At 38.6% G+C, this 14,262-nt stretch overlaps 1 protein-coding gene across 1 annotated transcript in view; it reads left to right on the top strand.

Moving 5' to 3' along the window:
* The window catches only part of EFEMP1 (EGF containing fibulin-like extracellular matrix protein 1), a 52,544-nt gene that overhangs the window by 27,150 nt on the left and 11,132 nt on the right, over window positions 1–14,262 (top strand). Inside the window, exon 5 of the mRNA XM_014966490.1 lies at window positions 11,759–11,881. Coding sequence (XP_014821976.1) covers window positions 11,759–11,881 — 123 coding nt within the window. The remainder of the gene's footprint in view (window positions 1–11,758; window positions 11,882–14,262) is intronic.

Raw genomic sequence — 14,262 nt, 5'->3', positions numbered from 1 at the left:
AGCTGAGGAGATTGCAGCATGTTGGTACTGCCAACAGCTAGGATGATTAGTGCTAAAAACAATACCATCGTTTAGATAAGCCTTCTCCTTCTGATAGTTGCTTTTGAACTCGACTTGAACTTAAATGTTCTCAGCTTGGGAACTACAGTTGTAATCCCTAAAACAGTTCATTCAGCCTGCAAAGGCTGAAAGAGAATAAGATTTTATTGATTAAATTGGTCCCTATATCAAATATTTTAAGTCTCTGGTCTTATATCTGAAGTCTCTTATATCTTAACGTTCCTTGTTTCTTAAACCAGCAACGTGTGCACTGATGAGCTATGCATTCACTACCAAGAAAAATAATAAATCAGGCTACTGTATTTCAGGCTAGGGTTGGGTATCACCTAGTTTATGCCCAGTGCATCAGTTTGCTTGCTGTGGAAATTTTGTTCAATTGATAACTAGCTGCCTTGACTGTTCAGAAGGACTTGCAGGCTCTGGTAGTACCACACAGGCAGACCAGGTTTTCACTAGACTGCATCCCCCATTGCAGTACCTTTGCCAGAAACTCCTACATGGAGGTGCCTCCCTCAACGTAAGGAGACACTGTGCTTCCTCACAAGAAGAACGGTCTGATTAGGACTAAAACAGTTGAAGACATGCCAACGTACAAGAAAAAGCAGTATTTTTTGCAGGAACTGTTTTCTGTGTTCTCTCAGAATAAAAGCTGATTTTTAAAAGTGTGCTGTGAAGCACACTTTTTAGACAGAAGTTTGTGTATTCCTTTGCAGAGACCCAGCAGCTGCCAGTGTAAGTGCTGTGAAAAGGCTCACAAAGATTTAACGAGTGATTCTTCAACTTCCTAATTAAAAACCACAAAGAGCTTTCAGGCCTTTATTTCCCTAATATTACAGGTTGTAGCCATACTATTTTGTTCAGTCAAGCCTAGCTGAAGGAAAATGCTTATGAGGTTTCCAAGGAGAGAAATAAACAAAATGGAAATGAATAGGGAACTTGGAACTTTTAAGTGTACGTAATTAAGAAAAAAAAATACATCCTTCAGATAATTCTGGAAACTATTAGGAGATATTCATAATTCATAACCAGTTGTTTGGTTTTCTTTCAAGCAAGGGGGCAGCTTTACATCAAACACTGACTAGCTTTTCCATTAACTTAAATAAACAAAACAGTATGCTTCAAGTTAAGCGAACATCTTTCTTTTTTTTTTTTCTTTTTTAATAACTGAGTGAATTAGAAATAAGAACAAGACATTTACTTTCTAATAGGAAATTAGTTTGCATGCTATTTCTTCATGTTAAAAATACTTTGGAACACTCACAAAAACAATGTTAAGCTGAATTTATGGAAATGTTCCATATCAGTTTTGAAGATGATATGCCAGATGTCGGGGAGAACTCTTTCATCTGCAATAATGAAATAGTTTAATCCACCCTTGTTGTTTTTGAGTATAGTCCAAGTGTATTGGTCATCATGGGTGGGTGATCCTCACTTAGGCAGGCATGAACCAAAAAGCACAAGTTGTTAGACCTCTAGCATAAAGTCACAAAAAAACAACAGCAGGAAATACTCTACTGAAAGTAAAAATAAGCTATTGCAATGTAAATCAAGAAGTTTACCATTATGACAACTCACAATTTGAAGCACTCTGAGACTTGCAGATACATTGCACTGAATTATTGGATTATAACTTGAAAGCAAGTATGGATGGCTCCATTTGTGGTCCCAGCAGAAATAAAGCCCAAAATACAAAATTTAAATTAATATAGATCAGTCAAAAACATGAAGTATTTTTGGTTTTGATGAGCAGGAAGACGTTGTGGTCTTCTGTTGGGAAAAAAGTACTCTTCCCTTTGAGAAAATTTAAACACAAAGACAATATATATTAATACCCGTGTTCTTGTTTTAAGAATACATGTTGAAGTAACATTGCATAGGAAATACTATTGTTAAATGTCTTCTGGGAATAATGGAATAGTTTTTGTGGCCTTGTACCAGAGTAACATTGTTTTCATATTAGCCATACCACTTTTATTTGTAATAATCATTTTCATTACTGTATTACTTGAATAGTGGTTTATGTGCCACATTCATTTAATTCACTGTGGTTATGATAGGATAATGAAGTATATCTTTTTATCAGAGCACATTCCTCCAAGCTGTGTTAAGCCATGGTTTGTACTGGTAGGGGCCTGGAAAGGTACAGAGCACAACATAGAGAAAGTTGTAATACAGCATTAGGCTTTTTAACTTACCACACAATTTCCAGCAGGAACAGCTACTGTGCTGAAGGCACAGGACCAGAATACACGTTTGGGTGCTGATTCAGGTTAAGTGTCCCTACCTTGTCACCACTGAAATGCTGTCCTGAACGTAACGATTGTAAGTGTTGTCTCACATTAAGATACAGAAAAAAGCCATGTTCAGTTGCATATGGCATCTCAGTTTTCAAAGTGAAAAAAAAAATCTCAGAACTAAAAGCCATTTACCTTTTGCAGTGCAATTTAGAGGCTGCATGGCATACACTAGAGAAGGAAGGTAGCATCACAGATGGAGGCAAAGCAGAGGAGAAAGGAAGTAATGCATCAAAGCTTCATTCATTTTTTTTCCTTTTCAGCTGCCTGCCACTCCCGAACAAACATGTGGGAGATGTTCTAGTGCTGAAAGCTATGGCTCACTCCTTTATTTAGCTATTCTATGTGATAAGTCAATTCAGTTTGGACATACCAAAGACAATACATAATTGTGACAAAGTACTGCAGTCCAGACTTGATTATTACAGCTTGATCCCTTGTTGACTCTGTTGAGTAAATAGAAGGATGCTTTTCCTGTACCTTCATATTCGTGAAGTCACTGAGGCTGGGTGACTTTCCCAAATTCATGATAGCAGTCCAAATACAGAAACCACACAAGAAAGTATAAATTGCACTGCGTTAGGGTTTAGGGGGGGTTGTACATTTTCTACATTGGTACTTGCATTACTTTTATTTTGCTGTGCCATGATGTCCAGGAGTACTAAAGGACAAACCTACAAAGGGCTTGCTTTGCTGTACTCTCAAATTTGAGAGGGGAAATGTTTCGGCACACCAAAAGGAGTCATGCTGTTTTTCATGAAAATCTCATTAATTTAAACATTCTACCTCACATATTTGCTTAAATGTAGGTCTTGGCTCTTACATATATTTTTCCTGTGCAAACAAGTATTTGTGCAGGTTACCTTCGCTCAACTGTGAAAACTTGTTACCAGGGCAATCAGTCCAATATACTTAACATGAAAGGGCCAAAGGAAAATTTAAAAGGGGAAGAGAAAAAACAGCAATAAAGAGGGAGTTTATGGGCTGCTACAGAGTTGTACAGAATTATAGATGCTACCTCATGACACTACTGGATAGTGACTGCACTGTCAGAGTGCAGCTTGCTTTCTTAACAGGTTTTGCCACTCCAGAAGTGAAAAATTTAGTGTTTTGCTGCCTGATGTTATGTAATAGATTTTCTGCTGGTATTTACCACCATAAAGCACAGCCTCCCAACACCAATGAGTTAAAAGTTGTCTGGGCATCCAGCCCAGATGAATAACATCCCAAATGTTGAAGGAAGTAGCAAGGGAAATAGAAAAGCCTTTGACAGAAATTGTTGATAGCTTGCTAAGGCTGGGGAGGGAACCAGGGAATTTGGAGGTTGCTAATGTTGTTCCTATGTGTAAGAAAGGATCAGGGAGGATCCAGGAAACGACATAGCAGTGAGCTTGGCTTCAGTTGCAAGAACAATATAAGAAACATAAATAAGAGACAGAATACTTATTTTATAAAATAAAATAAGCCCATACTCGTGGAAAAACTATAGTGGTCTAATTTCTCCAAGTATTTTATAGTCAACTGGCTATTTCTGAAAAATACTAATGTAAAATGTCTTACAGACAGAAAGAAAGCTAATGAAGTGGACAGAAAGTGAAAGGTTTTACAGAATCCTGCAGTTAAGTAAATAGTCCACAATACCTGCAGTACTGTGGAGATGACTGTATGTCTGATATCAGACTCACTGGTGCCATTGCTTACGTGGGAGGCAGTGTTTTCAGTTCAGATGAATCCATTAGAAAAACAGACCAAGTCATTTTCTGGTCTCACTCACACTGAGAACTCAAAAAAGTTTAAACTGATTAACTAAAATATTTATTGTTTACTTTAAAAACAAATGGAGAACAGCTTCACTAGAGTCAATGACAAGTGCAACACTGACATTGATAGAATCATTCTGCGTTTAGATTTGTATAAACCATTCAGAAGCTGGTCCATTGACGCTGCTCAGTGGGGGCAAAAATAAGAATTTGAATCCCATAAGGTCATTTTAAGAACCCTCTTTTTGATCTGGTGGAGTATTCTACTTACAAGACCAGAACAGAGAAAGCAACCTACAAACATTTTATGACTTGTTTGAATAGATGAATATATACACAAACAAGGAGAGCATGAAGATGATGTAGTAAATTGCAGTATGTTGAGAGCCAGTGAGCAAAAAGAAGTTGAGCACTTCAGTCCCAGGAATATGAAATACTTACGTTCAGAATACAGTTCTCCAGCTCTGAGCACAACATACAGGTATGAGCTAGAGGAGAAAAGGTTTGAGTGGCTTAGATGAGATGAAGGATGGTATTTATTTTCTTTCTACAAAAGCTTGAAGCACTGATTAAATGCATCTCATGAATTTATGTACTTCTCCTAATGATATGAAGAAAATTACAGAGATTAAGCTGTTGCATAAGTGAGCAAGCAGCATGAGTCAGGGGGTTTGGGAAAAATGAGTCACAGCATGAAGGGAATGGAGCCAGGTTTGTAGCTCAGAAAGAGAGACAAGGAAAGAATTTTATGGATGTAGATAAGAGCCTAACAGAATGGACTGCAGTAGAGACGTAGAAAAACTAACTAGCTCTAAAACAGGGAATGATACACTAGATTTAGAGAAAGCTATAGCTAAAAAGCAGGTCAGGCAAAATTTTTGTACACAACTGGTGGTTGAAATATAGCGTAGGCTGCCAAAGTCAGCAATGGAAGGACATAATTGTGTAAATCACTTCAAGAGGGAGTGTGGGTACATTTTTGGAAAATGAGGGAATCACTGGGTATAGATATTAGTGAGGCTTATGGAATTAAAAGTATGAAATGCAAGTTGATTTATATTTTGAAGGAATACAGGAGCAAGCTCTGCTGCCCTCCATGGTTCTGACATCATTTCTGTAGCACCCTGCAAACTTCAAACAGAAGCCTATGGAAATCAAAGCTTTATCTGAAGCTACAGAGAGTAATCAATATGAAAGACTTCTAAAATGAACTTTCTAGAATAGCCCTGGCGATTGCTGCAAAATGCAGTATTTATATTGGGATGACTCATTGGGGTCTGATGACCATATTTACCGTAGTACAGTTGAGGACTTCTATAAACATTTCTGAGAGAGCAGTGTGGCTGACATGTAATTTAATTGGAAGACCGGTGTCTTTAATTGTAATGTTCCTATGGTCCCTTGATCTCTAATTCTTACCCACAGACTTTCAACCTGCTTGTGGCTATTTCTCAGAGACAGCTCTTCACACTATCCATTTCTTGATGCCTCCACCCCTCCTTCCTCACCTGTCCCTTCTGAAGACACTGTAGCCATCAGTAGCCACACACCAGTCATGGGATTCATCCCATCAAGTTTCAGTAATGGCAACTAGGCCATAGCTTTCTAGTTACATAGTGGTTTCCAGCTCCTCCTGTTTGTTGCCCATGCTGCATGCACTGTTGTAGAGGCACTTGAGCTGTCAGCCATGTCACCTTCTTAGGCGAACATCCCTTAATTCCTTTGGGGTATTTCACTGGTGTTTCCCTCTTGGCTCCTCCTATCTCAGGAACCTCTGGCTCATCTTTGTAAGACTTCAAGTGTGGTGCAGTGTAGTCAGCACATCTCAGAGCAATAGGCTGCAGTGCCTTGCTAGCACCCCATCCCTCTATCCTTGGCCGGTCATGCCACAGCTTGTCACAGACAAGCCTGACATTGTCCCCCTCCCCTGTCAAACCTAGTTTAATTTTCTGTCAATGAGCCCTTCTAGTTTGTGAGCAAAGACCCCCTTCCCACTTTGAGAAAGGTGAATTCTATCTGATGCTTGTGGCTATTTCTCAGAGACAGCTCTTCACACTATCCATTTCTTGATGCCTCCACCCCTCCTTCCTCACCTGTCCCTTCTGAAGACACTGTAGCCATCAGTAGCCACACACCAGTCATGGGATTCATCCCATCAAGTTTCAGTAATGGCAACTAGGCCATAGCTTTCTAGTTACATAGTGGTTTCCAGCTCCTCCTGTTTGTTGCCCATGCTGCATGCACTGTTGTAGAGGCACTTGAGCTGTCAGCCATGTCACCTTCTTAGGCGAACATCCCTTAATTCCTTTGGGGTATTTCACTGGTGTTTCCCTCTTGGCTCCTCCTATCTCAGGAACCTCTGGCTCATCTTTGTAAGACTTCAAGTGTGGTGCAGTGTAGTCAGCACATCTCAGAGCAATAGGCTGCAGTGCCTTGCTAGCACCCCATCCCTCTATCCTTGGCCGGTCATGCCACAGCTTGTCACAGACAAGCCTGACATTGTCCCCCTCCCCTGTCAAACCTAGTTTAATTTTCTGTCAATGAGCCCTTCTAGTTTGTGAGCAAAGACCCCCTTCCCACTTTGAGAAAGGTGAATTCTATCTGACATCTAAATCTACCCTCTTTCAGTTTAAAAACATTACCCATCATCCTACAGCTCCACACTGGTAAAGAGTCCCTTCTCCATCTTTCCTGTAGGCCCCTTTTAGATACTGGAAGGCTGCAATAAGGTGTCCCCAGAGCCTTCTCCAGGCTGAACAACCCCAACTCTCTCAGCCTGTACTCACAGGAGAGACTGGGCCCATCTCTTTCTTCCAATGTGACTGCCTGTAGCTGGAAGGAGAGAGGGAAAAATAACCTGTGCTCCAGATTCCCTTACCAGCCATCTCTTTTTATTGGCCGTGGACTACATGTGGCTTCATCACCACCCACATCAGAGGGCAGTAATGGGAAATATTCTAAGGGCCATACCAGGCTAGGAAGCTTCCTAGTGATGTCCTTAACCTGGGCCCCAGGGAGGCAGTAGACTTCCCTAAGAGGAGTGTCTGGCCAGCATATTGGACCTTCTGTTCCCCTCAGAAGGAAGTTGCCCAGTGCTGTATATTATAGCAATCTATAAGCAACTACTATTTCAGTGATCAAGACACTGAAGGTAACCCAGCTCTGTTTTCAAGTAAGATTAATCTGCAAAAGGATTTAGAGACACCCAGGCTATTTCAAGAGAAATTTTCCAACTACACAGGCTGAAACTGGCAAGAGAATGACTGAGAATGAAAATCTGAGCAACATCTTAGATCACTCAGATACACAGTGATTTTCAAAATTAATCTGTCACAGGTTGCATGCATCAATAATCAAAACCCATTCAAGTTGTTTAACAATTCAATACAAACTTACAGCTTACCTGTAGTGAACAGCACAACCTTTAAAATGTTAGCTGAGATTAGAAAATACAAAAAATAAAGAAACGGTGATGTTAAAAAATGTTCATTACTGGTTAAGTTGTCTACCTGAGCAAACAAATGTACATGTAACATTTAGAAATGAAATCAAATGAAGTTGATGAGGAATGAGTTGAGGGTGTTTTGGGGTATAGCCTACAGGATACTTGCTTAAGGTAGAAGCTTCAGCTATGGCATCAGTTGCTGAAACACTTATGGAAAAAAACTTTATCATGATGACACTAAATTTGGAAAAGAGGATGCCGAGGAAAGATGCTCAAGAATGAGCTTGTAAAAACCCGTTATTTTCTTTCTAGATCTGTTTCTTATACTGCAGTCATCACTGTGGTATCTTGAGTGCTTTCCAGTAGTGCATTAAGCAACATGACAAACATCTGTCACATGTTTGTTCTCTCACCCTCTCCCCAGAGAGACAAGTGTGTGCAGTAGAGTGCCTTGATTTAATTTTTTTAATTATTATAAATACACATGCACGTAACACACATTATTAAACATTCATGCTCAAAAGAAAAGGTCAGACAAGTTTATCTTGCTCCGAGGATTAAAGCTGGTGAGCTCTGTGATGTTCCCATAGGAGTTTCTATCACACTCTTGCCCTAGCTTGCTATGTCTTCACAGATACCAAATCAGTCTGGTCACAGGTGTCTGCAGTAGGCAGAAACCAAAAGTATGGATTCCCAACACCCTTATCTAACTGCTCACACTTAAGTCCAAGGATTTTGTCAATAAAGATCAAATGGAATGAGATGGTAAGGTTTAAGGAAAAACCCATGCTTTGTATAAGCACCATCTCATCCCAGTATTACTGCATTTGATACAGACTAAAAACAGGAGCTGATTCAGCTTTCAGATCACCGTCACAGAATCAGGGGGCACTGCGCAAGTTATGATAATGAAGCTAGGAATCTAATGGATAGAAAAGCCTGATTTAAACTGGAAAAAGTTCTTAGAGTAATGATAATATATAATCAGATGATAAAATAATAAGACCTGGAAGTTACTGATTTCCATACAGAGGCGATGTAACTGGGAAAGCATATCTGGAAGCTTCAGATCAGTCTGACCCTAAACAACTGCAGATAGACAGTCCGTCCATCCACGAACCATGAAGAAACACATAAGTGGGAATTCCAAATTAATACTGACAATGCCACTGTAAGATTATAATATTTCATACTGGGAGAGAAGCATGCATGTTCATTAGTAGATAACTCTACCCCAGCCACCTCAGAGAAAAATGGACGTGATCTGCCTTATCCCAAGGAGACCTCCAGCATCAATGTTACTTCCTTTCTATGACTTCCACTCCTCTAGTGCTCCAAGAATTCTCAGGACAGTTAGAAAAAGGAGTGTTTCTCTAATGGAGGATGATTCAGGTCATTTTGAGTACCAAGAAGCTTAAGACTTCTCTTTGGGCCTCATTTACCAAAAGCATAGATGCAGAGATCTGTGCAGGAACATCACATTGATAAATCCACCAGTGCTCCTCTCCATACTCCACAAGGGCTGGGCTGCTTCTGGTATCACACTAATACAATTCACATTTGGCACCACTTTTAGCACTAAAATCTTCCAGTTACTTCCTTGCCCTTGTATCAGTCACAACAGTAGACATATCTGTAATTATTGCAATACTAGAGGTTTCAGAACTGAATGTTCTAGCACTGAAACCTTTCTAGCTGCCTGTTATTCTCCTCCCACAATATTTTCCTTGAAGCACTTAGGAAACTTGATCTTCAGGCCACCAGCCTTACTCTAACATCACCAATTTTATTGCACAGATGTGAGCAGGACTGCTCTAGGCATAGCAAACTACTGTCCTTTCCCAGTGAAGGCTAGGGGCTGCTCTCCTGTCCACCTTCACTTCCCGCCTTAGTTCAGTGAAGTCCACACACACAAAAAAAAAAGAGGATTAGAGTTTTCAAAGAATTCCCATCAATACTTCATTCCACGTATCCATTTCCCTAGCTTGCCTAGGGACTCACGTATCAACAAAAGCCATCCAGCAAAACCAGCCATGATAGCAAAATGTACCATGATGATGCAGAGTAACAACACTGATAAAGCTCTTCTGAAGTCCACCAAGAACACACTGCATACCAATATGTATTTTCATGGCATGTGGAAGACAGACAGTGCATACAGTCACAGCTAATATGCAACCCAGTTCAGGATCATTACTTGAGTAAGAAGCTTAGGAGAGATCTAAAGGATTCCTTGAAACAAGTCTCAAGAAAAGGTTGTTCTTATAAACACAAGTCTTTGTGGCCATAATATCGAATCTTCCAAGAGTTTTCAAATGAGGCAGCAGCTAGCAGTCAAACACTACTTTGAATAATTGTTTTTCTTTCAAACTGAACTTACCATTGGAAAAATCAAAGATCTTGAGTGCATAAGTCAATCTAGGTTGTTTCATTTTATCTGGGGTAGCTTAGTGTTCCATAGAAATTAAGCTAAACAGAAATCAGGAGGTGGATGCAAATGGCAACATAAGGACTTAATGCACTTCAACTTATCCATCTTAAAAGGTAACTAATGTTAAGTTTACTCATATATGAAGTTCTCAAAGATCAAGTAAACTTTCTTTGTTTCAGTACACTCTGCAACAAAAAAGATTTAGACTGTGCAAGTACTATAGCCATTTTATTTTCCACTTCTTTAGAAACTAGAAGTACATGCAAAGCCCAGTGAAATCCCTGCATAGACTTGCATTGAACTCCACCATGCTTTGGCTCAAGTGTTTAATGATGTGTCAGGTTGGTACGAGGCAGCCAGCTACAGTCCCTGACAAACTTTACACCTGAGAATGTGCTTTTCAGCTGTCAGTACAGAACAATGCAGTCAGCAAGTCCTGCATCAACACCACAGCTTTAGGATTGATAGTATGCAGAAATGCAAAGAGCAGGATAACCTAAAAGGACTTTATTTTTCCTGTCAGATAAAGAGAAAATATATGTAAAATATTTGGACATTTGGGGAAAGGGCAAACATTGAGAATTAATTCAAACTGTTGATGGTTTATTTTTTATTGAATCTTGTGGTCAAAATTGTTTTCATTTGCTATGAGAAAGAATCCATCATTTTTTCCAAAGCACCACCCAGAATCTGCCACTGGTGATGTTCTAACATCCCCAGTGCCTATACAAATAGAGAGGTCAGCTGAGATCTGTAAACTAGAGATCATAAGTTTTAAGGAATTTGTTTATTCAGCCTAGAGTCTCCAAATTGTGTACAATGCCAAAATTAAAAAGTCCTTTCACTGTTCTGTATCAGATTACAATAAGATCTCTCCAACTTTTTGGATGTTCAGATGAGAAAGCAAATTGTAATTCCATTTTAAGCAACCTATTTGTCAGCACATGCAGTTTAATTATAATTAAGTACCTCCAGCAGTTATAATGAATAGACAAAAATCAAAATGTTGTTTTTATACTTGTATAAACCTGCATTTAGTGTGAACTAAAAAAAGCTGCCTGAATTACACTGAAAAGTATCGGTCTAGTATTTGTATTTTTAGCTGTACTGTTCAAATACGAACCGTTTCCAAAAACTTTAACAGATTGCCTGAATTAGGGGAATTTTCATGGGAATGACAAGAGGCAGACCTCTTCCTGATGAAAAGGCCACCACGTACCAAGTTCCAAGTCCCTGTCCAAAGTGTGGAGCACAGGACCATGCAAAAGAGATCACTAGACTCTTTTTAGTATCAACAAAACAACATATTTTAACTCATCTCATTCTTGAAAAAGGGCTGAACCATGTCTGCTGAAATTTTCCGGAGTAATTCAGCATGCAACAAACAGCCAGAATGGGGGGAAAAAAACCAAAACCAAAAAAGTCAAATGATTAAAATATGATAAAGTTGCAAGAAGTTTACAGAAAGTTTTATAGTGTTAAGTACAAAATATTAATGATATTTGACAAAAAATATCTGATTGTTTAAAATAACCATATCTAAAAATATTTCCAAACGCAGTGTATCAGAATTAAAAGCTGTTAGAAATCTGATAACATTTTATGTCCTGCAAAGGCAATAAGCATTGAGATGACATCTTTGGAGTATATTTGAACTTTGCTGCCTTCACTCATAGGTAGCTTGAAGATGCATAAAGCATTTCAATAGGCTAAATAGTTTAAGTAAACTGTATTACTAAGATTGCATGTGCCTTTTTTTATAAAAAAGATATAGATGAATGTGCAACTGGAACCCATAATTGTAGAGCTGACCAAGTATGTGTGAATTTAAGAGGGTCCTTCAGCTGCCAGTGTCCTCCAGGCTATCAGAAACGAGGGGACCAATGTGTTGGTAAGTGTTGCTTTCAACTAAATATTCTTTCATTACCTACAGTTGCAATCTTTATATCGATTATAAAATGTATAGGTATGTAGCTATTTTACAGTACACATAACTTTGAAATGAAATGGAATAATCACTTCATCACAATAAGTAATCACTAGAACATGGAACTAGAAACAACGTTTTAAGTATAATCAACACTTGGGGCTGAACTTCACAAGATTAATTTTCCTAATAGTTATCATTGTGTTTATTATTTTTATTGGGGTATTGCCTAGTGTTCCAGATATAGCCATAAGTCTACTAGAGCGGCAAACTAAAGCATGTCTTTCCACTGACCTCAGTGAGCCTTGCCTCCAGATCTGTAGGACAAAGCACTACCTTCACACAGACCTAATCCCTGCTCTGCAGAGCCCCCTTGCACAGTTTGTTTCAGTACTCAGTTTTATGAGTCTAAATGAAAGACATGGAAACTCTGAATGCAGGTATAGGATATTTGCAACTTATAAACCACTATGCCTTATTCTTTGTGCCAGAATAAACTATCAGCACCCTTGGGACCTATACAAGTATAGCATTAAATTAAATCCAAGTGCAGTGTAAACACTGCATCTTTCCTATTCCATCCTCATTTGGGGAAGTTATGCAAAAGTGCCATTACTATGTTCCTTCAGTCCTCCTTTAGCCTTTAACACCTCTTCAATCATGATTTCAATGGATGAATTGCTTTTATAGGCACTCCAACCTTAAGCTTTATGTTTGTCAGAGATAATAAAAACAAGTATGAAACAAGGCAGTCAAATATCACCTCATGACGTATATATTTAAGACCATCTCTTTTAAGACACAAGAGTGGTTTTATGCAGCCTAGAAGAAACACTTCTTTTTGTCCTCAGCAGAACAGGAATAACAGAACTTCAGATTCTCCTCTTTTTCTTTGTGTTAGGTATCCTGTATTTGAAAATCTCTAAGAATTTTTTAGTTTTTCTTTTTAATCTCTTTCAAAAAGCCTTCAAAAGGCTATAGGTAGTCACTGCCTAACAAGAGCTGCAGGAAGGAAACTGGGGAAGTTTCAGTACACATCTAGACTAACTTAAATTTCCAGGCATGACACTTTCTTTTGGTTTCTAAGCCAAAGGCTGTAGAAATCAACTCAAAAATTTTTATCTCTTTCCTAAGAAATGCGGGTCAGGCCCTGAACTGTCAAATTGGTGTAAACACAGATGTATCTAATTTTTCCTGAGTTTTCTGTGCAAGTGTAGGATGAATAGTTTGGAATGTAGGTAGAGGAATAGTTTTGATAGGTCATTGATTTTTTTTTTTTCATAACTAGGGTTTACCTAGATTTTTCAGAGCAGGTAAGGTATATTACTGCTATGCAATAGCACTTTTAATGTCAAGAGCCACGGTACTAACTCTTAAGTCTTGGGGGACACATTACACTCAGAAGGAGAATGATACACCCTCATATCTACATGTGAATACATTTATGCAACTAAATCTATACATTAAGATGTCTGGAAAGTGAAATTTCCCTTCTCCTATTCAGGTCAACACCAAGAATAACACCTGTGTTACATATTACACACTGACCTAAATTATAAGTACAACCCTACACTTAGTACAGTCAGCATTTCAGAATAAAGCCTGTCTTTGGGGATTTTATAACAACTTAGCCAGAAAATGTTCTCGGGGCCAGATCTTGATAGAGGTTCTCCATATGGGAGGAAATGTTTCTCAAATATGAAAGAAATTTTTCCAGAGTATTTTGGCTTCAAGGTAGAGGGAGAAAAGGACTAATTAGTAACAATTGATTGATTTTAATCTAAATTCACTAATCATTTCTGTCTTTTTTTTTAAATATATTTTTTTAATTTGCTTGTTCACATATTCCAAAATAAGTCTTTTCTGAAACATGGGACTACAGATAGAATGAATTGTTTTCTAGCTTTACTTCAAACAGAAGATTTGGCCAAATTGATTAGATGATGCTTAGCCCTTAGATCTGCACAGAGCTGATGTGCCCAATCCCACAAGGAAAACTCCTGCTGAATTAGAGTTGAATCCTGGAAGCATTTATTTGCATAAATGCAGCGCCTAAGCAGCAGAACATTGCTTATATTGTATAATCAGATCTTTAAACAGCAATTTGTAAGAGCTTAGTCCTGTAAAAGTTGAGGATGGAAGAGATCTACCATGCCTTCTTATTTATTGCATTTCTACCTCCAAATTTCTCTCTGCAACGAAAGAGTTACAGCAACAATTGCTGTTGTACAGATAGCCAGCAATTTTCCAGCGTAAGCCTTTTCATTCAGAACCATCCAAAAATCTCCAATTCTAAGTTTAGTCCCAAACAGTGACTGTAAATTTGACAAAGAAAGGGTTAACTT

This window comes from Calidris pugnax, unplaced genomic scaffold (genome assembly GCF_001431845.1).
Source record: "Calidris pugnax isolate Ruff unplaced genomic scaffold, ASM143184v1 scaffold31, whole genome shotgun sequence".
Classification (NCBI taxonomy): Eukaryota; Metazoa; Chordata; class Aves; order Charadriiformes; family Scolopacidae; genus Calidris; species Calidris pugnax.
This window is presented reverse-complemented; position numbering and strand designations above follow the sequence as displayed.